The sequence below is a fragment of the Typha angustifolia genome, chromosome 8, assembly GCF_048772165.1.
Source record: "Typha angustifolia cultivar Huaian chromosome 8, ASM4877216v1, whole genome shotgun sequence".
Taxonomy (NCBI): Eukaryota; Viridiplantae; Streptophyta; class Magnoliopsida; order Poales; family Typhaceae; genus Typha; species Typha angustifolia.
This window is the reverse complement of record NC_133246.1, coordinates 5,801,712-5,829,617: the sequence shown is the minus strand read 5'-3', so window position 1 is coordinate 5,829,617 and position 27,906 is coordinate 5,801,712. Positions and strand designations below refer to the sequence as shown.

Sequence of the window (27,906 nt, the reverse complement as noted above, 5' to 3'; positions counted from 1 at the left end):
GATGATAAAAATAAATTTCTAAATTTGAATAACATAAAAAGAAAAAAGAAGAACAAGAACAAGAACAAGAAGAAAAGGAAAAGAATGGTAGCTCTCTCCATTCTTAAATGTCCAATCATATTGCCTTTTACATAAAAGAATATTGCTTTCTTTGTCTGTAGCATTTTATGAGACACTCGAGTAAAAAACGAGTAAAAAAAGAGTAGGTTGAAAGAAAAGGAGAGAAAAAACTTAAGTACAAAGGAAATTGAAAAAGGACTTGACTCACAAAAAATAAAAACTAAGCGAGTTTTTAGTGCAAATATTTTCAAACATATTTGTGTGGCCCTCGATATGTTCCTCGTAAATATTCTTTTATGGGTTTTAACTTAATTAATATATACTATGGAAAAACTTAGTCAAAGCTATGAAAATTCACCTAATGTAATAGTATTGTAAAAAGCTTATTTGATATTTAGTCCTGAGGTTAAGTTTTGAACTTGATTAGCTAATCCGATTTCTTAGTTTTGATTTAGATACCTTAAAATTATGCTAAGAACATATAATATTTGGCTGTGAACTAGACTAAAATATAATTATTACTTTTGATATAATATAAAAAAGTGAAAAATATATTGATTTTAAAAGAAAATAAATGATATATGAAATTAATGGACCAAAATACCATTTGACTTTACTAATAAAATTTAAGAATATATATTTTTAATTAATTAATTTTTTTAATTACTAATTTATGCGTTTATATGTATATGCCCGTAAATGGGCTTAAGCTCACAAGCAGCGTGTGTAAACTTGCAAGTGGACTTACATACTATTATCTTTATTATTGTTAGTATTGCAGACTTTTATTAAAATAGATTTAAGTTATCGTAGGCTTAAAAGTTCTCAAGCTTGCAATAACTTTATAATTTATTATGAACTAACTAAATCTTTTAAAAAAAATTAGAGGCAAATGTATTTATTTTGAATGGCTTCAAGTACGAAAGAACAAATGAACAAATAATTTTTTTTTATTCAATACTCGAATATAAAAGGGAAAAGTTGAAAGGAAAAGAAGAAAAATATAAGTGTAAAGGAAACTAAAAGCAGACTTGACTTGCAAAAATAAAACCCAAATGAGTTTTTGGTGCAAAATAATCCTAACTATTGTGGTAACTATTTATCTTAAACCTTTTAAAAGAAAAAAAAAGGTTAAGTTCAATTATACTAAAAAAGAGAAAGGGAAAGATATCGAGACGTAATCAAAGGTTACACAAAAGGAAGAGAAGATGCATCCCATCATCCCATGACTATAATTTAGTTGGCTGTTGGTGGCATGCGGATATACTCTAATATGTATGATTTATAAAAGGTATCCTTAAGCATTGGGAAAGACTATCAAGCCTTACCACTCTTTCAAGTGTTTTCTTCAAAGACACTGTTTCAAGTGCAAGCTTAGTCAGAGAGTTGGAAACAAAACACCAAAGGCTATGGGCTCATGTGAAAAATGGACAAATCATTACATTGAAAAATTATTATCTCGAGATGAGAAAATGGTTAAAACCTTTAATAAAAAAAATTAACGTCACAAACCCAAGGTGAATCCATGGTTACAGAAGTCAGGCTCAAAAGAAATATTCATCAAATTCCTCAGGGAAATAATTCTTGTTCCTCGAAAAGAAACTACCTATTTTCTCCATAATGTAATTAATGATCAAATGCTAAAGAAGAAGAAGGAAAAAAATACTAGGGAGAGAGATTCCCTCACAAGCAATTTTCTCCATCTTTCAACTTGAATATTTCTGGAGAGCCTGTTATGCTTATGCTTACAGAATACATCTTTGCTAAGACAAGCCAACTGCTACGGTCGTAGCAGTTCTCTACTACCACGAAGACCAACAGCCCAAGTAGTAATTTATTTTCTTCTGGAAGTCAATATCAAAAAATGCACTAATTATCAAACCATCAACCATGGGTGCCAGGACAAGCTGAAAGGTCCGGTGACCATCTCTTACCTTAATAGGTGTACCCCTTTTGGAACATTCCAGACTTAGCCCCCTCGCTCTCACCCTCGGCAGAGTAGCGCCCAAGTTGAGCTTGGGAGTTCGCCTTGGCACGTACAAGCAGTGCTTTCTGCGCAGATTCCACATTCTCAGGACGTCCCTTCCATGTCTTCAAGACTGTGTTCTGGAGAGCTCGTGCATAGGAGAAGGAAACATGCCATGGGTTGGGGGCTTGATTCATCGCATTCAAGTTTAGTGTTGCCTCCATTTCAGATTGCCCTCCTGACAGAAACTGCACATAAAAGTATAAACAATACTCATAACTATCTTGATTACGCAACACCATTGATTATTGTATTATCACTACTGAAGATCTACTCAGAATGGTTAGCACTACAGACTTTCCAGTTATCAAACAAATAAAGTGTAGTCTAACACCAAAGTATAGTTAGTTCTAGAGTTCTAGGGACTTGCACACTCCAGAAGTCAATGAACCAATTGGTATTATATTCTGGGACTGTCTTTTGAAATGTTTTGCATCTCTGAGTGGGTAAAAAAGTAGGCAATGAAACAAAACTTTGCTGCACAATTAACTGGTAATAGGATGTGATTCAAGAGTATACCATGATTCCAGGAACAGCAGGTGGCACCCTCCTCTTCAGCATCTTGAGAGTGTATTTTGCAATGGTCTCTGGGGATGCCTTCTCCTTGTGTTCAGCACCAGGGGTAACCATACTGGGCTTCAGCAGAATTCCCTCGAATACCACATTGTTCTGTGCCAAATAGTAGAATACCTCTGCCCAGACTTTCTCTGCTACGTCAAAAGTCCTTTCAATTGGGTGGTCTCCATCGAGAAGAATCTCAGGCTCCACGATCGGCACCAGTCCATTGTCCTGCAGATGTTCATCATATTAAATTATAGAAACACCTTTTATGTACTAAAAGGATGATAGATTTATATAAAGTACAAGTTGGCAGAAAAGTTTATACTATGGGAACAAATGAATGGAGGGAGAGATTCGATATTGTGATGGAACTGACAATGAAAACTCTCTGTTAGAGATCTGTTATGCAGAAACATGCAACAGAATTATTAACACATACTATGATGGAATTACTAAGTTTGCAGATAAATTTTATATTACAGGAACAAACCAATGAGTAAGTTCTTGATATGGAGATCATGAGATGAAACAAATGACAGAAAAGTTCTCTGTTAAAGATCTGTTATGCAGAAACATGCAACATAAATATTAGCACATACTGTGATGGAATTACTAAGATAAAAATAGTAACTCAAAAGTGACATGGTTTTTCTAATAGATAAAACAAAGTAGATACATAAAATTGCAGAAATTATCATAAAAGCAAATCTCGGAGTCTAAATTATCATAAAATTGAAACTATTAGTCAGGCCTTACAACTTTGAAGAGATTAAACAAAGTTCGAAATGCAAAGCAAATGCAGAATATCAATTGGTTTTATATCGAGTAAGATGAACTAGCAAATCTATTTGCACACTAAATAATTGGATAAAAAGAGAAAAGGATAGAGAATATCATATGATACTTACTGATTGAAAATTGTCTTAGGGTACAGTGCAGTTGGTTTTGAAGAGAAAATGAGTACCTATTGTAATCACAATAACAAGTAGAGCTAGATCCAATGTAAGGGTAATTGATGAAGAGACACAAGTGATTTTCCATGGCAACAGGATTATAGCAATGTTTAAGTTTCATTCTCTTTAGCTTGCATTAGTTATAAATGAACTATACTGTTCAAATTGAGGTTCCACATAGGATGTGATTTCTTAATTGTAGATAGGATAGAGAAATTTGTCAAAATTATAAATAAGAAATCAGAACATTCAGAACATTCAGAACAAATAGGTCCAAGATTTAGTGTAAGAAATAAAACGATAATAAAATGTTCAATTGTATATACTTTTAGTACCAATGTACCGACATGCATAGGCTGACCCTACCTGAGATATAGCGGCATAACGAGCAAGTCCCCATGCAGCCTCCTTTACAGCCAGTGCAGAAGGACCACAAGGAATGCTAACTACTGTTCTCCTGAAATTGTAATAGTAGCAAAAATTGATTAATGAGGTCATGTTCCATTTGCTTCAACATACATTCAGCATTTAATATGAATTAAAAAAAAAAGAGCATAAAACTTGGATTTAGACTAACCATTTAGCAAAACGAGCCCCTTGTTTATAGTATTCAGCACATCTTGAAGCCAATCCATCCAACCCTTGGCACCAAGACTCATTATTTGATCCTGGTAAGGGGACCAAACCCTTGATGGGCAAAGTAAAGAGGATCAGCAAACAATATACAGAGAGAACATTCGGGCATATTATTTGTGCTCACATTGTCAACAATTTAAAAAAAGTACAAGTACCTTGTCAACTTTAATCCCAGGCATTATTTTCCCATCACGCAAGCAATCAACGAACTTCTTTCCGTCTGTTGTTGCCTGGTAAAGAGTTTCCTCAAATAGAATAGCACCTGAAATATATTCACCTAGACCAGGAGTGGTCAGCAAAAGCTGCCTGTAGGCTTGGCGATTTTCTTCCGTATTGTCCAGACCAATTGAACCAAGCCTCTTTCCACATGTTGCATTTGACTCATCAATTGCAAGGATTCCGCGTCCAGGGGAAGCAATGGATTTCTACAAATACAAATACCTAGCGATTAGTAGTGGATGAGAGGACTTTGTTAAGATCAACAGAAAGGCACAAAAAAAGCATGAGAAAACTGATTGGAAACTAAACTTCTAAGATACACAAAAATTTAGTAAGTTCGATAGATTGCTGGATTTTATAGCTACAATCTTTTCATTCCAACTTTCGTTTTCCATAATTCTCTTCTAGTGCATAATTAAATTTTATGATAGAGGTAATAGGAACACTCTTTTTCACATCGTGGCAGAGGATGCTAAAACAGCCTTAAAACCAACGACTATACTTTTAAGATCTAAATTTCTTCCCGAGATGAATAATGCTCTATGCCTGGTTCTATAAGAGGTTTTATTGGTACTTATTCATTTCTTCAAAGAGCCTATCACTAGAATGTCTGCTTTTATTGTCTAAGAGGATTACTAGGTCCTTATCCTTTGTTTCAACCACCTTATTCCTAAAACTTCTGCATTTAATGCCTGAGTTTTGATCAATGTAGGCATCCATGTAGAGTCTACAACCAACAATTCGACCACTATTATTGACTCTCCATCCAAGAACAATACATTTGATATCCTCGGTATTTGCACTGGCACTATTTCATACATGGCATAATCCAGGTGATTTCTCTTCTCATCTTCATTTGGATGCTAACACTGTTGTCTCGCCATGGCGGAACTATACCCATTATAACTGTTTTATATCAATTTCAATTGCTATTTTTCATCTTCCAAACACTTCTCACATGCAGCTAAATAACAATAGAAATGCCCAGTGAAAGGAATCAATACTAATCCCCTAAAATCTAATTCTTCATAGTTATTCAAGCTTATGCATGTAGCTGTCCTGATTCTAGAAACCCTTAATTTTCACATTTTCAGTTTGATTAAAAGATGCAAACTTAATGGTCCAAAATTAACTCGGACTATCTAATCTTAAAAAAAAAACAGTATAAACATATCTCTATGGAGCAAACTGTTGAAACTTGATATACAATCATTTCAATCTTGTAATGTATGATTCCAGAGAAATATGATCTTCCACTGCAATATGCAATAAATCAATTCATCTCTTTTCTTCGTTCTTCCACTGCGATCTTTTTGTTTGATCACAAATTTCAGAGACATATGATCTCTTTATTTTAAAGATCAGATTAGAATTCAATATTAGATCCACAAGAAATACAAATTTCAAGTAGTCTTTCCTTGTTATAGTCATAGATTTTACATAATTTCAACTTGTCACCAGTGTTTGATATTTAACAACCCTGTTCATTACCACGATCAAAGAAACAAATCACAGAAGCACCAAAATGTAAAACTAACAGGAGAAAGTCTAGAACAGCGATCATGACCAAATAAAAAATCGAATCTTTATGAATCCCCGCAGACCCCTATAGGAGTTTAAGATCACGAATATTATTCACGAGATTATATTTAGGGTCCGGAGGTGCTTACAGCGGTCTGAACGAGCTCGTCGGCGTAGGATCCGGCCCGGATCGGTCCCGCAACGCGAACCATCACAGTCCGGAGGGATGATCGCCGGAGATCCGGGGACTTCCTGCCGCCTACCACCCATTGGCTCGCGGAAGCGCTCAACGTTGCCGTTGCCATCTCTGTCTCTACAATCCTACTGCGAACTTCGTGTGACAAGAAAAACGGACGGCAAATAAGAAAACAAGGCAGAGAGATGTCGTTAAAACATGGGGTTTCTTCGCATCAATGTCCTTCTCATTCTCTTATTTGTATGTATACCCCAAGCAACACACGCGCGCGGGCAATTTGCATTAAAAAAGTACTTCGTAGAGTTTTTAGTAATTATTATAAGACTGGAATTTTTTATATTAATTATCAATATGCATAAGTGCGCAAAAAGACTCATTTTTACGCCCACACACTCTTAAGATCAGGACAAAGGTTGCCATTTATTTATTTATTTATTTTTCTCTCATCAGATCTACATTATTTTCATGCATATATATATATATATATATATATATATATATATATATATATACATATAATCTTCCCCCTCACCAGTCTAAACTTGAATAAAAGATAGAGAAATTTGACATCATATCTTTAATTAAATTAACTACACATTATGCCTCGGAAGAAGTGGAAAATCATTTTAATTTTTTTTTAACAGATAGTAAGTAACACATAGATCAATTTTTAGCATATGGATTCCATGAAATATTTTTTTTCTAAGAGCTAAAATTGGGTCATGTACAATATCTTGACCTTCACTTTAATTGAGTAGATATAAAAAATATATTCTCTCAATTTTTAATTAAAGTTAGTAAATATATAAAACTTTTATTTACGTTGACCCTTAAACTATTTTTTCATTACAATGTTCTCTTCAAATAATTTTAATGTCATTCTCCTATTGGCTTTGCTCTTAACTAAAGACGACTCTATTTATCCTAGTACATTATATACTAAATGACCTAAATGTGCTCCTTCTTTTGATGGCCAACTCATCTTAGGCCTTACACCATTTGCTGATGACTCTAGAGGTGGGGCGGTGAAGAGGAGTATAATAGTTATTAGGTATTTCTTTTGTCACGGTCGTTAGTTATATTATTTTAATCCAAAGTTTAAAGAGATATTATAATAAAAAATAGTTTAGGGTTCTTCATGAAAATTAAGTATAGTTTAAAAACAAAGTGAAGGTGTAATAATCCAAAAATTTTAAAAAAAAAGAAAAATGTTTGCCACCTTTCTTTCTTGTGATCTGTGTATTAAAGGAGTGAGTAGGGACCACCATCGTCTCATAGTCATAGGCTGTGGCATAATTACTTATACGTCCCCTCGGCATAATTAGTTAGTGCTTTCTTTCCGCAATTCAAAATATAAAATTAGGAGACATTTTAAATAACACCTTACAATTTCATCATTTTTCGATCAACTCTCTTCTTCTTTTTCTTATATTTTTCATCTTCTAACACCCTGATTAAATTACTAAAATACTAACCAGCCGTACACCATTTTAAAGCTATATCTCACCCTATCTATCTATTCCACTAAATAAAAAAGCTTCTTCGTGGATCTAATCAAAATCCTGTTAACATCTCCGTTAGCTTTCTTTTTACACTATAGTCTATTATCTTTCCTCAAACCAAACTCGTATCCTATTGAAAGAGGATGGACGACATAACTATGAATGTTAGTTAAAACCTTAAGCAAAATGGAGAAGAGAGTAAAAGGTAATTAATTTATTTTAAAAATTACACTTACTAATCTAAAGGAATATTTCTTGACTGATAACTTTTTATTTGAAAATGATTGGGTTAAGTATGAAAATTTATATTTAACACCTTATATTTTGACTTATTTGTGATTTATACTATGTATTTTTAATATTTACATGAAAAAAAAATGAAAATATATGAAAAAGTTAGTTATGTTAACTAAACTTAATTTAACTAAACTAGAAACAAGAGTTCGATTTGTAAATATTGAACAATAGCGTGTAAGCCGTAAATATGCAAAAAGACAGGTATTAAGTGCAAATTTTTCCTGAAAAATTAAAATGAAAATTACGTTCCACGCCCTATTCTTTCACTAATAATAGTTTACACCCTGGTTTTAAGCCCGAAAGTTTCCACGTAGCTCTCCAAGGCTAGAGTGAAACAGAATCCTCGGTCCGGCCCATCCACAGCGAATTCACCAAATCGGGCCTTCATTCTTGGTCGACCCGACACAACACAACAGGCTCAAAATTCACGAAATATTCCAAGTCGGACTAGTTAACGTCTACTAGGATTAGAGTTGATCAAATGGCCCAGCCGCTCGTGCCCGGACCAGTTTGGACTGGGCTAGGCCCGGCCCGAGCCCGAACTACCCATGGGCAGCACGGGCCAACCCTTTGCCCACCCGACCGCACCTGGAAGCTCGCCCCTATGGCCCACAACTAGGCCCGCCCGTTTTACTACAGTATTTACCCATTCTGCTACAGTAAAAACCAAATAAAATTTTGGTACTAAACCGTTTTACATTTTTTAAAGCACACATTTAAAATGTTTAAACTTATTATTAGTTTTTTAATAGAGGAACATAAATATTTTTTTAAAAGATAAGCTAATAGTAAAAAAAATTCTAAAAATAGCTAAAATGTGGGTTAGGTTGAATGATTGGTGAGTCGGGCCGGGATCTCTCATGGGCCGACAGACGGTAATGGACTAGACTATTCTAGCTCGGCCCGAACCTGACCCGGTCCGGCTAGAGTGATTGGTGCGTTGGGTCGTAAACAAATACTTAAGCTCAATTGGTCCGAAAAGCCCGGCCCGACCTGGCTCAGCCTGCCCGACGATCATGTCTAACTAGGATATGGATATGAATGTGAATTTGATTTGTTTCAAGAGAACAATACTCTCTATAGACTACACTTAGTACTAGCTTATACTATTAAGTTCATGGGAGATGGGCTGTTATTAAGAACGACGTACTTAGATTCCCCCACCTTTAGATTAATTAAAAAACTTATCCTGATGTCCTCAAGTAATTTCGAGAATGATCGTCAGTAATGGTGATGAAAATAAGTTTTTGATTGTGGATGCACCCTAATTAATTTTGAGCTGAAACTTTTGTTTTAGCTTTGCCTAGTTCAATCTAGGCATGATCATTAGGAGTGACCCGCCTAACTCAGTTCGAACTCACCCAGTTTTAATCGGACTAAGTCTGGCTCGACTCCGATTTAGGGCTAGCCAGACCCGAGCCTGAGATGATAGCAGGTGACATGAGCTAAGCCTTTGCTCGTTCGGCCCGACCTGAGAGCCCGATCCATTATTCTCATCTATGACCCAACTCATAATGCTTACATATTTCTATAATATTTTTAGTTTCACATTGAATATTTAGTAAACTATATATTAATATATAAATATGTTCTCTGAAAGATAATTAAAATATCTTCATATAAATCCATTAAACTTGGCCTAATAAGATATAATATATTTTATATTTATCCATTATGTTAGATTTATTATACTTAACTCAAGCTCAATATCTAATAAACTAGTGAGCGATAATGGCTAGAATATTCTAGCCTGACATGAACCTAGCTCGGCCTGTCCGATGATCATGTTTAGGTCAATCTTGAGTTGAGGCGCAGCAGAGCTCGAGCCTAGCCCTAGTTGTAAATGAGCCGAGCTCATCAAATCTTAAACGAGTCTATCGGCTCCAAGTTGAATTTCAAGGCTGAATTAACGACTCTGGCTTGACTTAGTTAATTTATGTCAAGCCGTTGTTAAGTTGAGGTGGAGCCGAGCCAGAACTACTTGTTTATTTTGCTACCATTAATTCACAGTGATTCTTTCTGAAAATAATAAATGAAAAAAAGAAAGAAGAAAAGAAGGACTCATGATAGGATGGGGCCATACAGTTGTATCCAAACCAATATCATTGCCCAGCCAGCCCAAAGAGACACCATTGATGACAAAACATACCAACTGCATCCAGATCTGCCCATACCTCACTGTTGACCTTTCAATTCTGGAAAATATATTAAAAACATCTCCAGATTTCCCTTCATCATTTATTAACATCCTACCGTCAGAGTACTTAACCCTGCCTTTTGTTTTTAATATCTTAGAAAGCACGTTGAGTTAAATTTAACTTAATAACAAGTTAAGAACCAAGAAAATTATAGTATTACTTTTAAGAATGACAAATTAAGTATCTATTATATTTATCAACAAATACTTAGGCAGGGGAATTATCAACTCTCAAAGCCACAGTGTGTTTGAGTAAATAAAAGTGAATACTACACCACAAGCTAGGCTCGCTCCTAATCTAAGTGTGATGTACGCCAAGGGGCTAAACATTCCAGGTTAGGTGCAGCAGAGCTAATTTAGTTCAGTTTCGACTCTCTGAGAGGTACAATATTGCATGCCATTCCTAGGGGGAGGTGGGTCTTTAGTTTCGAAGCTGGATCCAGTTACTATATGCTTTAATGATATCTACCAACTATGTCATGAGTGACGTCTAAATGGGCTGCCATGGAGACAACTGTAGGGACCAAGTTAGGATAACGCACACGCTTGCAATCAAGGATGAGGATGGTTGGAAGATCTGTCATGATGTAGATGCAATGGAAGTATGATCTCTGATGATGGAGGAAGACTCAGTTTATGAGATGACGATCAAGTAGATTTGTAGATGCTTTACTCCAAGGGTCGATGTCGAACCACACTGTATGTCAGAGCAAAAATCCCCCCCTCTCACGTGTGCCCGTGCTCACACACACACACATATATATATACACACACTTTTAGATAGAGTTATATTATTGATTAAAGCTTTCTCCGTATAGGATAAGAACTCAATTGATAATTATTTAGGGTGTCATAATTTGACAAAGATTAGATCTATCATAAACTACTTAGGATAACATCTCTCACTCGCTCCTCAAGAAATGTAGACATTTAAAAATACATTGAAGAGAGTAATCATGTAAAGTCACCGTCCGGCCAATCATGACACATCTCATTCCACACGGTTTATCCTAGAATCATCATATATACTCAGATCACCAAGTTCGCTAACATAGCGTTCAACCTTGACCTTAGTAGATATGTTGCATGCGTACATGCTAAGAATAATTTTTGATAAAAAACCCAATTTGCAAATAAAATATTTTTTTTGGACAAAATAATTATAATATATAATATGTTTGAAGACTATTTGATTTGTAAAATTGAAAGATGTAATAAAGCCGATAACGATAAATATCTAGAAAACAAGTAAGTCGCAAATATGGACGCACTTAGAAATATATTCCATAGATCATCTTCATCTAATTCATATTAGAAAAGAATCAAATGAACCATTTTCCTAAAATATGCCCATCCAATCAATAATGTACTGAAAAATAAATAAACACCTTAGAAGATTGATCTATCACACACTTTCAATAAATAAATACGAAAAAAACATGAGAAGACAATCACAAATATAAAAGACTATTACGTAGAAAAACTCAAAATCGGATAAATAAAACTACGAATCTAAATTCAGATCAAAACCAATCATTATAACCAATAGCAGTTAGAAGAAACTTACAAATTATCTACAGATCTTCACAACTCAATCTATAACAATCTTACTCGCTAGATCCTGCGAGCATGGAAAAGTCATGTACCTGATGAAATAGTCTATGAAAGGGAATGTCACCTAAAAGAATTGAAGACTGCCTCCATGCAGAGAAGAGAGAACTTGGTTCTCCCCCCGCTTTGCTCTCCCTCTTGTGGGGAATTGAGTTCTAATGACCATTGAGGCATAGTTCTTATAGATCTGATGTAGATGTGTTATGTAGAAAGATGATTTTTATAGTTCCATGCAAAGCCGATAAGTGATCTCTAATAACCTCTAAAAGCAAATAAAAAATGATGATAGATAATCACTTAGGGTTAGTTAAATTTATAAATATCTCTTCTAGATAAAATATAATATTTTCTTAAAAATTCTCTATGAATTTTGCAGATTTGAAAAAAATCTATATGGGTATTCAAGCATACCCAATTCATATTCGAACACCGTAATTTAAAAACTCAGTTTATGGATTTCACTTGCATTGATGTTCTAATAACCTTAAGAACTTTTGCTACTATAAAGAATAGGCTTCTGTATTTAAGAACATTCTTAATTGTGCTCAAACATTCTCTATGCACCACAACATCAAAACTACTACAATCTTATATATGTCTTCATTTTGTAAACAAACACCATAGACTGACATTCTTGACTTTAAAATCACTTTAATTTAAATAGTCATGAATTAATTCACAAATTTAGCATATGCTCTATATAAAATCTGAACACATTATATTAATAGAGTTCTATTTAAAGCACAATTTGTCAATTACAAGTGTAACAAATAAAGTATTATAATTTTTTTTTTTCTGTTTAGCAATTTGTGATAAAATTGAATTTTCTAGAATACAAAGTGTCTACCATAATAATGTATATATCCTAATAGAGCATAGCACAAATTTTATTTACTAATCTATACAACTTCAACATTCAAAAAATATGTGATGTTATAAAAATAAAGGGATAATTTCCTTTTCACCCCCTGATCTATCACCCATTTTCACAATGGCCCCTTGAACTTTTCTTTTGCTACACACCGACCATCCTGAACTATCAAAAATACCTCACACCTTGACACCATTGACAAAATGTTTGAATTAACTAATTGCCTCCACTTATAATGACGAGATAATTAAGTGGATGGCTAATAGTAAATATTTTATTTTTTTAAATACCTTCATTGCTCCTAATCCTCCTTCTCCTAACCTGCAAACCATTTCTCCCATCTTCCTCCCTCTTATCGTCTTCCTACCTAAATCCTAGAAACAACCACCGATGACCTCCCTTCGCTCCGCTGCTGCCTTCTCCCTTCTTTGCATCTGTGCCACTGTTTCCCATTCCAAGTGCGAGGCCCTCCGTCGCGAGCTCGAGAACTGCTAAGTCCTTGCCAGCATCTAGTGCCACAGCCTATCCGTCCATTAGCTCCAAGCACTCCGCCTCCCATCCACTGCTACTCTCCTCGTTGCCAAGAGCTCTATGGGCCTAATGACTTTGCGGCTCTAGTTGGAGAGGATTGAGATAAAGGCCTGGGTGGCCAATTCATCGATAATGTTAGGAGGTCTCGGAGGCTACGATCGGGTCGATGATTAGCGAAGAGAGGGCCGATTAAGGATACGGCTGGGTTAGGAGGTCTTTAAGAGAAAATGGTATCTTGGAAGTGGTAAAGATGGGTTTCCCAAGGCATTTGGATAGAGAGAGGGAGGCAATGGGAGGGCGACGATGATGTCAGGCTCGGAGAAGAAGGCGATGGGGATGCTAGGCTTAGCTATGAGGGCGACATGGAGGAAGATGAGGGTGGTAATGCGTGTGAGGCATTTAGAGAGAGAGAGAGAGAGAGAGAGGGAGAGGGCTCGAAGAAGAGGGCGACGACGATGTCGGGCTCAGAGAAGAGGGCGACGGTGACATTAAATTCGGAGAGCAAGGTGACAAGTAGGAGATGATGGCAGCAATGGGTGCCATGTAAGGGGTCAAAATTTGTTGAGGAAGAGGGGTATTTTAGTCCACCTAAAATTTTCTCTTAGCTTGCATGTGACTTACACATGCTCATAAAGGTAAAACTATCATATATTTGTCACGTGATTACCATGGGCAACTTATAGACGAAAATGAGTAATGAAACTCTAACAAAGGGGGTCAATTAGGATATTTCTAATAGTTCATGGGTCAGTGTGTACCAAAAAAAATTCAAGGGGTCATTGTGGAAATGAGTGATAGTTTGGGGGATGAAAAAGGAATTATTCCAAAATAAATTAAGTAATATGATATGATATGATATATATCCATAACAAACCAATCTTACATGATTATGATGTTAGATTAATTTATATTAATTTTAGTAATTGGACCACATATGTAAATAATTAAAATATGTACACTATCATTTAAAATAAGTCTAAAATTAAGGAATTTAATTAATTTAATTAGGTGTCTTAAGGGTATAATTGTCATGAAATTTATGAGTCGACTCTATTATATATATATTTTTTTCCTTAAGAGGCAGAATTAGAAATAAAGAAAACTATAATAGTCAAAAAATAATTTTCACTTTACGAGGTAATGATTCCAATTTTTGGCTTAGTAAGTATTCTCTCACGTATCTCCTTTTCTAAAAGAATTTTGTGATATTCACTAAGAACGGTTTGAAAGACCATTACAATGATCATCTTCTATTTAATTTCATTTACCAATGGATTCAGGTATGCTTCTGTAAATCTAATCTCTTTATACTCATAGTTTTAACATAGTTTTGAAGTGTATTAAATTAGGGATTAAACTAGAAACATTTAGGATCTATTGGTCAATTCCTGACAAGTGGTATCAAAGCCTAATCCATGATTAATTCTTTGAATCTTTTTTATTACATTGGAGATTAATATGAAGAAATTTTTAGGGTTCATAAATTTATAGAATTTGGGGTTTTGATCCTTTGATAGTTATTTTATGGATTAAAACTGAGGATTAATATCTAATTTAGATTTACCTTATTATATGCTCATGTTCATATTTTGCTTTTCGAGATTCTAGCATAATATATTCAGAGATGGCATTTGCCATCTCAATCTTGAACTTAGTGCTGCAACGTTGCTTGATTATGAGAAACAAAATTTGATCGCCAAATCGTGATTCCCCTTTTGTTATGAAGTTTATGAGTAGATATTATTTTTTTTATGAAAGGCAGAATTAGAAATAAAGAAAACTATAACCGTCAAAAAGTAGTTTTTATTTTAAGAGGTAATAGTCCCCCTTTTGGCTTAGTGAATATTTTTTCACGTATTATGTTTTCTGTCAGAATTTTGTAATATTCACTAAAAGTAAATTTGGAAGACCATTACAAGGATTATCTCTTGTATAATTTCCTCCACTAATGGATTCAATACAAATCTAATATCATTCTACTCATAATTTTAATATGGATTTAAAGCATATAAATTATGGATTGGATAAGAAATTTAGGATCTACTAATCAATCTCTAAAATATGACACTTTTCCAATTTTATCATAAATTAATAAATTATACAACAATACGAAGGAAATCACAAGTGAGCAGATAACAACATATGGTCTCTCTTAGCATGATAATCCAATCCATATTATTTTTCAACCAATGACATTCTAGAAAATGTGTACAAAAATTCCAAATTTCAAATCCAATTCCCAAATAGTATATATTGCAAATTTTTGAATCTTTAATATCTTAAATTATTGGTGGATCAATTTAACCTTTCTGTTCACATCTTATATTCAAGTATTTTTAGCTAATAAACTAAAGAATTTAAATTTGACTTAGGATAGAGTTAGGCTCATTATAAAATTAAGAGAAAATACAAATGAAAATAATTATATTAACATATAATAGACTAAATAGTTATATCACACAAAATTGTCAAAAGATTTAAATATAGTGTCTTGATAATTTGTTGAAGTAAAATAGTAAAATATAAGGTAATTCTAAGATATAAAATATCAAATGAGACTAATTGAAATCAATTTGAACTTTGTTTACATTCTCCCATTTTAATTCAAAAATCATATTTCTCAACTTCTATCCTTTTTTTCCAGCTTCTCTCCCCTCCTTGTTTTTCAACCATCACTTAAATGCAATGATGGCTTTCGTACACATACAAAATTGAAAAAAATATGACTCATAATTGATATATGAGTGCATGGTGTCATATTAGACACTTTCAAGATGTTTTTTACACTAATCACGTTGTAGTTAATTCTTTGTTGCACAATAATTCCTTCTTACTGTAAAGAAAGTGTGTATCCACTAAGGATACAAAATACAAATATGTGATATTAGTTAAGGTTAATTTTTGTGAGCCTTTAGTTGGTACATTTTATTACAATACCAATACAATATCTGTGATTATTTCTATAATAATCGGGAACCTAATACTCTGATTTAATGAAAAAAAAGACAAATTACAAAAAATAGAAACACATAGTTTAAATTATTCTAAACACAATGACAAAATAGAATTCTGAATTCTATATAGAAAGTTATAGAATTCTTCCAATTCTAAGTTAATCATATCATACCCCAAACTTTAGTTAAGCTAGAGTCCTAATACCTATTCGGATCACCAAATATTTAGATTACAACTAAAACATGCTCATCAAATTAGAAGTGCAGAGAGAAAAACAAGCATGGGCAAAAGAAAGATTTATAGCATTTATTTTGTAGATCATGATTTGTTCAGTCCATAAAAAGTAGGTCTATGGATCATGGGTATAACATATTCATTAGATTAAAATATGATACGAGAACATACAGATAATATTGTATGATATGTAGAATTTACTTATCTCAGATTAAGTTAAACCCTTTCTTTAATACTACTATTGGAAGATTTGAATGATGTCTAGAAGGAGGAGAGCTTGATCACGAGATAACAATCAAGTAGATATGTAAACGCTTTACTCCGATGTCGATGTCGGGCCCACCACACCATATTGAGCGAGAGCAACACACTGATATATCATTCAAACCCTAAGCTTAAATGGTGGCCTAGTCACGGCTTTGAGAGGAGAAAAAGGACGAAAAAAAAGAAAATATTCATAGACGCAGTATATCTCTACTGCAAACCCCTCATATCATACATATGTAGTGCTCTTAGATAGAGTCATATTAGGGATTAAAATGTTCTCTCGATAGGATAAGAATCCATATGACATAACCCTTTGGGGGTGTCCTAATCTGAATTGAATCAGATCTATCCTAATCTAACTAGGATAACAAGGATGGTCCATGAGCATTATGCATGGTGCAGATGTGGGAAGCTACATGAATCAAACAAGCACAGAAAATTCATTATTTTTCTAATTGTTGCAAAGAGAAGGATAGGAGCTTATAGATATTATGAGGGGGTAAATTCATTACTAAGTAAAGTATACCACCTAACGCACGAGTATAGACTATAGAGAAGTTGTCGGGATATAAAAAAATAAAATTTACTATTATTTAATGGCTTAAGTTTTTAAAATAGTTAATGAGTTACCACAGCATCAGAGTAGAGTAGAAGTCTTAGATTCAAATCCCGCCAAATCTATCTGCTATTGAAAACATAGGAGGAGAAGAGGCAGAGGAGTTGGGGTTAAAATTTTCAGTGCAAAGTATGAGATATGAGGAGTCAAAGAAGAATATATGTTTGGTACAAGAGGTCAATTTATTGTTGGAAGGATCCATCACTAACCAATTATTCCGGGACAGAATGCCAAAGAAATTAAAGAGTTGTCCTTTGTTGCTTGTCAAGAAGACTAATCTTTCAACTCATGTGCATGCAATGCAAACATTCTGTGGAATTAGCTCTAACAGTGGAATACTATCTTATCTGATGATATCAGTCATGTCTCCAAGATGCTAAATTTGCAACTCAAGAGTGTTTGAAAGCAAAAAAAGCAAATCATCTTAGGCCTCTGCCATACATGCATAATAACACAGCAATAGAGCAAAACCTTTTGTTAGAGGGAAAACTAGTTCTTCTTTTTGTGCAAATTTTATATAGCACAAAAGGGCTCTGCCTAGAAATAAAGGAAAGATGCATTTCATAACCATGTTACTGATTTATTATGATATGTTCTGGTTTAGCTCTTTTTAATCATTTCCATCTTTTAGAAATAGACTAGTTTTCCCAGAAGATCTTAATAGAAGAAATATGCTGATTTAGTTCCTTTGATCTTGTCCAGTTTGTGAAAGAACTAGTTCTTTTAAGAGAGCTAAAACTCTGCTTGATAGTTTCTTTGGCTCACTAAAAGAAACGACAATTCTTCATCAAAGTTTTGTTTCTTTTTCCTGTCATAGTACAATGATATCTATGACATACAAATATAATTTTTTCTTTTACAGAGATATTCTTTGATAATTACAAAAGATATTTCAATAAAGAATAATAAAGGAAAAGAAAAAAGTTGCTTCTCTTCAGCTTTCAATTTGATATCATGAAGTACAGTCTCAAATAGAAGTTATCTTACAGTAGCACTTATTCAAATTTATATCTGTGTTTATATCTATCAATTTCTGTCCAGAAGGCAAAAGTTTTGAAGAATAAGTGTGTAAGAATGCTTTATCTGACATCAATAATCATGTCATAATCAAATACCCATTTTTCCGAGACAATGCCAGACCGACATGACAATCTTTGAGCTTTCGGATTAATGCAAACTAGTCTCTCTCATTAGGTTGATTAAGATAGAACCTTGTTGTGTTCTCCTAACAGAACAGCACTCCAATAAATGCATTGCATTAGTATCTAACCAGTTGTCATCTTTTAACATAATTTTCGCTGTTTGAAATATTAGCAAGGACTAAGGACCACACCATTTGCAACAAATTATATCGAAGATAATAAATTACTGACAATGCGATCTGAGGACATCACTCTGTTGCAAACTAGTTTTACAGGTCCTACTGTCTCAAACGCTCATATTGCATGTACAAGAGAGACAAGGGTAATGTGAAGAAGACATTACAAAGCTTAGTAGCAGATGCTTGAACTTGAGACTGGCCACAACTTAGAGCCACTTTCTGTCCGCATCTTATATAGCTGTACTTCTTCAGAGCTTCACCAGTAATAGATAAGCAACTTCAATATAATTATATATAGAGACTTGGCTGATTTCATGGGATAATAGCAGCTTCTGCGTCATCTTTTTGTGAAGCTTCTTGATCAAGGAGGTGCGTTGCCAAGTCTCCATTTATCTCATGGTTCCCAGCCTTCTTCTCCTCACTTTTACCCCAGAGGACAAAGTAGAGACCAATCACAATAAGAGTGGAGCCAATGATCCTGATAAACGAAGGAAGATTTAGTTACTGATGGTTAAGTTTTAAAACTTCCAAAACTTCAAAAGAAGTAATAGTATCACAGATAATTCACTAATAAGGGGCATTCTCAGTACGGTAAGGTGAAAAGAGAGAGAGAGGAGGAATGGCATTTTAATGAAATAACTATAAAACATCGAGAATCAGTTAGTTTCAATTTTAACCCATAGAAAAAAAAAGTGAAAAGGTTCAGCAGAAATTCATTGGTTTAGCCGATTGTGATCCAAACTAAGATCAAAATCAACAGTCTTGCAAGTATCGGCTTTAGTATCATTAAGTTTCAGTACAAACTATGTTCTTTATATCTAATGATATGAAAAAAGAAGATTTACACTTACTAATTTTGTACACTAAAATTGATTTTGTATGTTAATGCTCTTGTTCTCTTGAATTAGACACTTACCCTCCTGTGTATAACTGGTCACCAAGTATAATAGCTGCCATGATGGCCACTATAACAGTTTGAACTGGTTGAAACACAGCAGTAAAAAGTGGTCCTCCTCTATCAATACACCAAGTCTGAAGAGTGAAGGCAACTCCGGAGGCCACAAAACCCTGCAAACAGTGAAACACAAGCATTGAATTTAAGTAACAGAATGTTTTTGGACATTGACCTCAATAGGTTAGAGAGAGAGTATGGAGGCATTACAGCATATAGGATTGTGAGTACTTCTCCTCCTGAATGCAGTTTCCACCTCTCAATGTCATTCTCTACAAAAGCAGCTATGATTAAGAACTGGATCAGCCCAAATGCACAGGTAAGTGTGAGAGCTGAGAGCCTGGCTGGGTACTTCTTTAGCACTGGAACCTATCAGAGTTAATCACCAACTAAATATCAAATGACATCAATTTGTATTAAAAGATGGCTATAAGTTCAAGATCACCACAGGAGCTAACCTGAAGGACCATCCAACCAGACCAAGAAGCACAATTGCCAAGGATGTAGACACAACCCAATGTCCAGTTCAGTATTGGATTTGCATTAGCAAAAGATGCCAATTTGTTGTGTGGTTGCTCATGCAGCAAGGGGAGCCCTTTGTAGAGAGTAATAACAGTGGCTCCTCCTATACTAACTACTGTTCCGATTACCTTCGCCAACCCGAATCTCTTATTAATGTTAACTTGCTCAACCCTGAGGGAGAAAGAAGGATAAGGGTAAGAGACATTATAGATATTTCTTAGGGAGCTTATGATTAGAATGAGTATATTTTCTTCTTTTTGAGTTTTATGTTACCTGAGAGAAGCTGCCATGGCAAAGGTGATTGCTGGAACACTGTTCTGTATGGCAGAAGCATAAGTTGGAGACAAATAATACAAACCCAGGATATAAAATCCTTGGTTAGCAGTAATCCTGGAAAGAACAGCAGAAATGAAGATTTATAAACTCAAACAATCTCCAAATCCACCAAGAAGAAAGTACAAAGTGCAGCTATTCTTCTCTACTTACCCACATAGCCCCAGAAGAAAGAACTGAACCAGCAAAGAGAAGGTGAGAGGTGGTCTATCCTTCCTGCAGGAAATGGAAAGGGAGAAGAAAGATTATAGAGCAGTCTAAGCCAAAGATAGCTTGAAGGGCTAAAGGAAAAATGACTTACTTCTCCAGAAAGTAGGCAAAGGGAGCCAACAAAGCCAAAGCAATGATGTTTCTATAGACTGGGAGGACAATTTTGCTGATGCCCATATTGAGAGCTGCTCTTGAAACTATGTGGAAGCCTGCATAACATAGCTGCAAGGCAAGCACAGCTATGAAGAGCCTCACTTTCTCAGACACCTGAGGGTTTCTCCCCATTTTTCTTGCTGTGAATTCAGGATGGCGTATCTATGCTTTTGCTGAGAAGGGAAAAGGGTGTGTATATATAGTGTGCTTTGGTGTTCAACTTGATGAATGCTATGTCCCACCATTTTGAATTTACCTACATTGTTGACATTTTCAAACACTTTAACTTTTGATCTCTCCATGTTCGCATCAAACCATTGATTCTTTTACAGATAAACTGTTTTATAAAGAAATTGCAATGTATATGCTTTTACAGGTTATCTCTTTCTACTGACAGTTCTACAAATGTGATGTATTATGAGTCAGTCAGATGCGAGGTTTACCGAGAATGTGAGAAGGCCCACGACATGCAAGGTGAAGCTTTTAGGATGATTCTGATTCTATCGTGAATGCCATTCTAGCTGCAGTGTGATTGCGACTCTTAATCATGTCCGAGTGCATTCGTATTAAAGCTCAAGTTTTATGTAGTCAACTTCAGATAAGAATTAGCATGAATACTGTAATTTTATAGGTAATGAACATTTTTCTATAACTAAATGTAAACCAATAACTGTACCATGTCAGGAGAGGCATACGTTTCTGGTCAGAGTCAATAACTGCTATTACCTAAACTTAAGTATTAAAGAAAAGAACATCCCATGCCATCTATGGGCATCTGATGAGCAATCATGAAGCAATAATTTATCACTCTCGGGGTTAAAAGAAAAATGCATCTTTGTTGAATGCTGCTCACTCCCATATTTTGTTCTTCTTGTATTAGTGGCCATGAATAGTATTTGACTATCATTTGGTTACTCGTCAGGTTGATGATTGCAGATGGAAAGGAATCAAATGTCATGTGGTCTCAATGGATTGTGTTGGGTGAAAAAAAAAGTGCATCTTTGTTGAATGCTGCTCACTCCCATATTTTGTTCTTCTTGTTCCATATTAACTATATTTTATAGATTAGTGGCCATGAATACTATTTGACTATCATTTGGGTACTCATCAGCTTGATGATTGCAGATGGAAAGGAATCAAATGTCATGTGGTCTCAATGGATTGTGTTGGTTATCTTGGGTATTCCTTTTGGTTAGAAGCTATAAAACTAATTGAATCACATGGTTAGACTCTTATTGAATTTAATAAGATCTCTGTTACTAATTTAATTTAGGCTTAAGAGGAGCCATGAATATGCTTATTGCTGAGGCAAAAGCATATGGTGTGACAATAACATGTGCTATTAGGTAGCCCTTGTAGGGAGGACATTCTTCTAGTTATGTACTGATATATATCCTGCACTTGAAAGTGAACTAATGTTTTTCTGTCCAACAGTCATGTTCTCTCCTAAAGATATGTTAACAAAACATAGATGTTAGTCATACATTTGTTCTTAGGCTGACTTATATTTTCAATCTTTAACTATGACTCAGAATCATAACAGTCTGTGGAACAGAGAAAACAAAATTTAAGCTCAGAAGATTTCGACATGGCCAGTTTTCAAGGAAACCGAAAACCCTCCATAATCTCATTATGCCATCGATGCAAGGTGTTAAATTTTAGACATCTTAGGCTGTAATCACATTACGCCATCTAAGTTACACAATCTGATTGCATCTGTTTCTTGATAGAGAACAACAATTTCATCTTTCTTATTCTAACAATCCCTGAGTTGTGTATATTTTCCAAAGGAGTGGATATGTTTACAAAGGTTTCAGACTACTCATGATTTCCTACAAGGATAGCATATGAAATTACAAAATTCTTGAGAACTTTTAATTGATGGAGAATGACAAGTTTAATTTTTTATAATCCAATTCTTTATAGCCATTAAAGTACTGTTGCTAGTCGGAAACAATAAATTGATCTAACTTGACAAGCAGAATGAAGATGAAGGTTTCACTATCACATGCCCATAATGGTGGAATATTGAATACTATATATGAGGTTTAATTCTCTATGAAAAAAAGAAATAATTTAGTAAGGTGAAAACTGATTGATATGAAAATTGGGCTTCCATTTTAGTATCAAGACCTCTTTCACTAGGATTAAGTTTTTTTTTTCTTTTTATCTCGCTAACAAGCAGCATTAGAGTCCTGGATGTTTAGAATAAGGATATACAAGTTGATGCACAAGCCAGGACGAATAAGCTTCTAAATGGGACTTAGTATACTTGAACCAGTTCCGATTTGTAATTGGACCTGAGTAACCATCAAGCATCAGAAATGCAATTTTGATTCGAAAGGTAAATAAAAAAGATTCGATATGAAAAACTAAGTCCACACTCAATAAATAACTTCAACTTTTTAGCCATCACAACTACACAGAGTTGTTCTTCCTCAATAGAAGAATCAAGAAGGTTGTGCCCACTAGGAGTACTCCTGCAATCTTCTATGGGAGCATATCTCTCTTCAGATTGGTGCCAGAACATGTCAATTAGGAGTTGTTCTCTCACAGTGCACTCCTCCTCTACAATGACATATCTCTCTTCACATTGATGCCAGACAAAAAAAACACAAGCATTGCTATCCATCCATGCTTGCATAACATGCAATCCTTATTATTTATCTGCATGTCCACTCCCTGTGCCCAGTATGGCCTGCACTACAACTGTAGGACCTGAACACAATGACCAAGGGGCAGGTAACACTTTCAGGAAGCCCTCATAATGGTGTTGAGGTATTGGAAGGCCAGCAACTACTACTCTCTACAACTTGAGATTAATGGATATTTATATACATAATTCTGCATTCAAGTAGCAGCAGTGCCTGCAGCAGAAAAGCTATTTTACTCTAATTTCTGGAAGTTGCAGTACAGAAGGATATTTGTATTCCAGATCTAGCAGTACCTGCCTAACCATATTCTAGCAAATGAGAGAGGCTGGTTTGTAAACTAATTGCCAAGTTGTTTGGAGGGGCAAACTATTTTAAATAGACTACTTTAAACTTCATTTATATTTGAAAAATCCATCTTCCCAAAGGATTTCATTTTACTTTATGTTTGAATAAACTCTCTTATTTCTATTTTTCTCCCATAAGCTCACAAGAAAAATTCAATGTGAATGAAAGAGAAGTATTCTTGCAGCTGAATAAATGGACTCAATTTGCAATTATACTAGAGTATTGGACTTTTTCATAATGCCACTGAAAAGTTAAGAAATATCACAATTGCCCTTATACACTTTCAAAGATTACTTTGACAATCAAAATTTTAGGTAGTTATCAAGAATGTCACTAAAAAGATATAAACACTTTTTGGCCTTTTCTCTAATATTTTGATGGTTAGATTGATGTTATAAATTGGTGTCAATTATTGAAAAAAAGACTCTAACTGTTTATGTAAAATATTTTCTTTTGGCATGCTTAATAGTAATTATCATGGTTCATTAGTTCTTTTCACAATTATTTTTTCTTTTTTTTTTTTGCTGTACAATAAGTTGTTCTTTTCTTTTGATCAGGCATCATTAGAACTATTTTCTTGCTTGAAGAATGGCTCTTTTCAAATTTTCTTTAATTAGTGAAAGCAAACGAGTTCATTTTCATGTCATTGAAAGCTTAGATGATGCAAATCAACAGTAAGGACAAGAAATTTTTTTTGAAATCAATCCTAAAGTATAAGATGTAATCTATTATTCAAGACAGGAATATGCTAATCTAAATGGCCTATGCCAGCACTAACAAATGTTAACTATTCAAGTTTGCTACCTGATAATAATGGAGCTCACCAACTCCAAATATCAAAGTTTTATCTAAGATAAGATTTTTATAATCTCATACAATTTTCTTATGATTATCAAAGTTGTAGGGAATTTATACCTGGTCTTGTGGTCTAAGATGTGACAAAAGCCAGAATACTGTTGTATGTTATGAAATTCATAATGTTTGGTTGAGGAATAACTGAACAAGGGACTTGTATTCATGAATTAAGCACCACTTAAATTAAGTATATTGATACCATAGTTAACAATTCTTATCCAAGTTTTCCTATTCCTACTTAGAGCTAGAATAAGGGAGAGGGGGGACTTACCCATGCTTTAAGATTAACATAATTAATGACCAAATAACCCTTAAAAGCAAAGAGCACTAATACTTTTTAAGAAATGAATATATTTTTAATATTTGGCCTTAAGTCTCCTTCTTATTCATATTTTAATATCCAAATAAAGTACTTATCTATGGTTATGATTACACCCTGTGCTAATATTGCAACCAAATACATAATATTATGGATAAAAATAACCCTAAAAGCAAAGAGCATCGATACTATTTTAAGCATCAATAAAATTTGATGGGTCCTCTTAGTTCTCCTCCTTATTTATATCTAACAACCAAATATGCCCTTATCTATGATTATGATTACATCCTCTATGTTAGGTTTTTAATTGTTGGCAATTGTGTATAAAATATTCTAAGTATATTTTTACATGTATATGAGCTTTATACAAGTCTAGAAAATCTCTCGTTTGAAGAATTGCAAAATTATTGAAGCAAAGTTGATGAGATCAAGTCATACCAACGAAGTTTGAAAATCTTGGACTTTCGTGAGTACGGATAAGACTCGGATTTGACTCTATCTTGAAGATCATGAGTACGGATAAGATTCAGATTTGGCTCTATCTTGAAGATCATGAGTACGAATAAGACTCGGATTTGGCTCTATCTTGAATATCATATATAAGGATTATGAAACCCTATCTCTAGGATGGTTGAAGAAGATTATTGAAGGAGATTTCTTGAGGCTACATCGGTTCTTCAACGAACAAGGTTCTACTCATCTACAAGAATCTAATCTTTCGTCTTAAGGGCTATCTAGACGAAAGATCAATCTCGAGGGCTACTGAGATTGGACTTCAATCACAAGTAGCAGTGAATCGTGGGTTCTAGCGATCAAGACTGAGAGAACAAAGTCGTTTGGATCGACGGGTTGTTTTGTGAGTCAGTCTTGTAACTGCTACTATCATAGTGATTGGTTTTGATCCGAGTTTGGATCCGTGGTTTTTTTTCCCGTTTTGGGTTTTTCCACGTTAAAATCTTGGCGTTCATTTCTGCTTTCGTTCTTAATATTTCTTCGATCTTTTACTTAAGCGAACGAGCGATATTATTGCCTAATGTTTAGATACATACGTGTGTCTGGGATTTTTTCACTCTATCATAGTATTACAACCAAATGAGATGCATATAGAAAACTCTTAGCCAATAGAAAATATGAATAGAAAAAAATGTACCCTGTATTATCTTATTTAGTAATCTTACCGAGAGATAGTAAACCCACCTAGGTACAAATAATGACTTGCTTAACCTTTCAACTTGTGGTGAGACCTGCCTAAAGATAGACAGCCTAAAATCATATCCAATGGTCGAAATAGGTGTCTCGTACCATGTTACACCGAGTAGAGATAATTTTTATGTTATACAAGCTAGGAAATTTTGGTTGTGTAAGAATGAGAAATGAAGACGCATCAAATATGAGACAATGTTAGATGCAAGATGATTTTTCAAAAATGTGAGATATGTACAAGACATTTAGTTTAACCTGATATCAATTGGTATAAAGTGGGATATGAAAATTCCTTTAGTAGAGGATGACAAAAATTACTAAAGGTGCTTTTGTGTTCATAAGAGGGAAACAATGTTGCATAGTGTACAAGACATAATTAAAGTTGAATAAAAAGATGGACACTAGGAAAGTCTTTACAAGATTTACAACAAGACAAAAGTAGCTTGATCTGCATAAGGCACAAGGTGAAGTTCGCATCTTCGTCAAGCGATGGTTATGCGCTAGGTGTCATGATGAAACTCTTACCAAAGGAATAGAATTTTATAGTTGATAGTGCTAGATGACCGTTAAGTGGTTAGATGAGAGATTTCTCGGTATGACAGAGTCCTCATGAGTTAGAGGGAAGATTATTGGATTAAACTTCCTCATAAAAATTCCTAGTTTGACTAGGAATATTAGTTTATCTTGTTTTTGGTCTTTTAGATGAAATAGGAGATGACAAGACCTCTTTTAGTTAGTGTTCAATGTCTGCATCAGCTTTGTTAGTCAAATTTTTTTGATGGAATGGATCCATCCTCTCAATTAGGTATTATTTTCTCTAATACTATTTTTGAAGATTCTCATGCTGTTTGTCGTGTTGAATTTTTATACTGGATTGCACAAATGGTATTCCTTGGATACAAATTGATCTATATAAGATATTTGTGTAAGCTTTTATTTGTAGTTATATACTTGGCAAATTGTGTTTCGAAATATGATTTTTATTAATGTAATGTGTCTAAATTTTATGTATGAACATATGCACAAGTTATGAGATATTTGATGAAAAATATTGAAGTGAAAAATTAATTTTAAAGTTAAATTATCCGAAATAATTTTAAAATCATCATTAAAAAGCTCAAATAGTATTATAATAGTTGTAGGAAAAAATACCTAAGGATATAAAAACGACATTTTGGACTATTTAAATGCACCCTAGAAGTTACTCAAAGTTGTTTGAAGATTATTTTGCCTTAGCTTTAAGTTATATTTATCTTATCTCTAAGAAATATTTATCTTATCTTTAGGAGGTACTTATCTTATCTCTAATAGATATATAAAGGAGTTTAATGTAACCCTAGAGAAGGTCGTTGATCATCATCTTGAGATCATATTTTGGATACCATTTGAGATTATTTTTTGGCTTTAGATAGAACGTGCTGAATCGTTCTCATCTCAATGCATATATACGGTCAATAAGATTTAAAAACCTATCACAAGAAGTAGTGTATCACGAGGCCTAGCAAGCAATGTTGGTAAAGATTGAGTTATAGAGATTGATAGGTCATTAGTAGGCTTCTTATTAACTACTACCAATTTTAGTGATTGGTTTGGATCTATATTTTTTACTCAATTTGAGGTTTATTTTTATGTAAAAACTTTTGTTTTTGCAATTATTTTTCTCACACTTTATTTTTTACATATTATTATCCATAGCTATGATAGATCTCATCTCCTAGAGCATTTGTTACGTTTTACAATTATTATCATAGCATACTTAAGGATTCACATAAGTTTATTTTTTTCA

The 27,906-nt window shown here is 34.1% G+C and overlaps 2 protein-coding genes across 3 annotated transcripts; both read right to left on the bottom strand.

Annotated features, from left to right (window-relative positions):
- Window positions 1-1,549: 1,549 nt before the first annotated feature.
- Window positions 1,550-6,364, bottom strand: LOC140765497 (fructose-bisphosphate aldolase 1, chloroplastic-like). 2 transcript variants are annotated; one of them, XM_073104616.1, is made up of 7 exons: window positions 6,126-6,364; window positions 4,392-4,661; window positions 4,178-4,287; window positions 3,967-4,057; window positions 2,606-2,875; window positions 1,995-2,274; window positions 1,550-1,904 (listed from the first exon to the last, which is right to left on the bottom strand). In XM_073104616.1, exons 1-6 carry the CDS (start codon window positions 6,279-6,281, stop codon window positions 1,996-1,998), a joined length of 1,176 nt encoding a protein of 391 aa, XP_072960717.1. In that variant the 5' UTR covers window positions 6,282-6,364; the 3' UTR covers window positions 1,550-1,904; window position 1,995. The 2 variants fall into 2 exon arrangements, with proteins under 2 accessions (XP_072960717.1, XP_072960716.1); XM_073104615.1 differs by having other exon boundaries at window positions 1,550-2,274.
- A 12,174-nt stretch (window positions 6,365-18,538) lies between these two features.
- LOC140765630 (auxin-induced protein 5NG4-like) lies at window positions 18,539-20,891 on the bottom strand. The gene is made up of 7 exons (XM_073104803.1): window positions 20,683-20,891; window positions 20,535-20,597; window positions 20,322-20,438; window positions 19,985-20,219; window positions 19,737-19,895; window positions 19,491-19,642; window positions 18,539-19,052 (listed from the first exon to the last, which is right to left on the bottom strand). The coding sequence occupies exons 1-7, from the start codon at window positions 20,874-20,876 to the stop codon at window positions 18,887-18,889; spliced, it is 1,086 nt and encodes a 361-aa protein (XP_072960904.1). The 5' UTR covers window positions 20,877-20,891; the 3' UTR covers window positions 18,539-18,886.
- Between the last annotated feature and the right edge of the window lie 7,015 nt (window positions 20,892-27,906).

What these genes read in the sequence shown, in the direction of transcription:
- LOC140765497 (XM_073104615.1), bottom strand. Translation starts at nt 6,281, where the DNA reads ATGGCAACGGCAACGTTGAGCGCTTCCGCGAGCCAATGGGTGGTAGGC. An exon ending in ACGAGCTCGTTCAGACCGCT is followed by an intron (nt 4,662 to 6,125) that starts GTAAGCACCTCC and finishes TTGTATTTGTAG; the next exon opens with AAATCCATTGCTTCCCCTGG. An exon ending in GTTATGCCGCTATATCTCAG is followed by an intron (nt 2,876 to 3,966) that starts GTAGGGTCAGCC and finishes GAACATCTGCAG; the next exon opens with GACAATGGACTGGTGCCGAT.
- LOC140765630 (XM_073104803.1), bottom strand. Translation starts at nt 20,876, where the DNA reads ATGGGGAGAAACCCTCAGGTGTCTGAGAAAGTGAGGCTCTTCATAGCT. An exon ending in TTTCTTCTGGGGCTATGTGG is followed by an intron (nt 20,439 to 20,534) that starts GTAAGTAGAGAA and finishes TGTTCTTTCCAG; the next exon opens with GATTACTGCTAACCAAGGAT. An exon ending in CTGGTTGGATGGTCCTTCAG is followed by an intron (nt 19,896 to 19,984) that starts GTTAGCTCCTGT and finishes TAACTCTGATAG; the next exon opens with GTTCCAGTGCTAAAGAAGTA.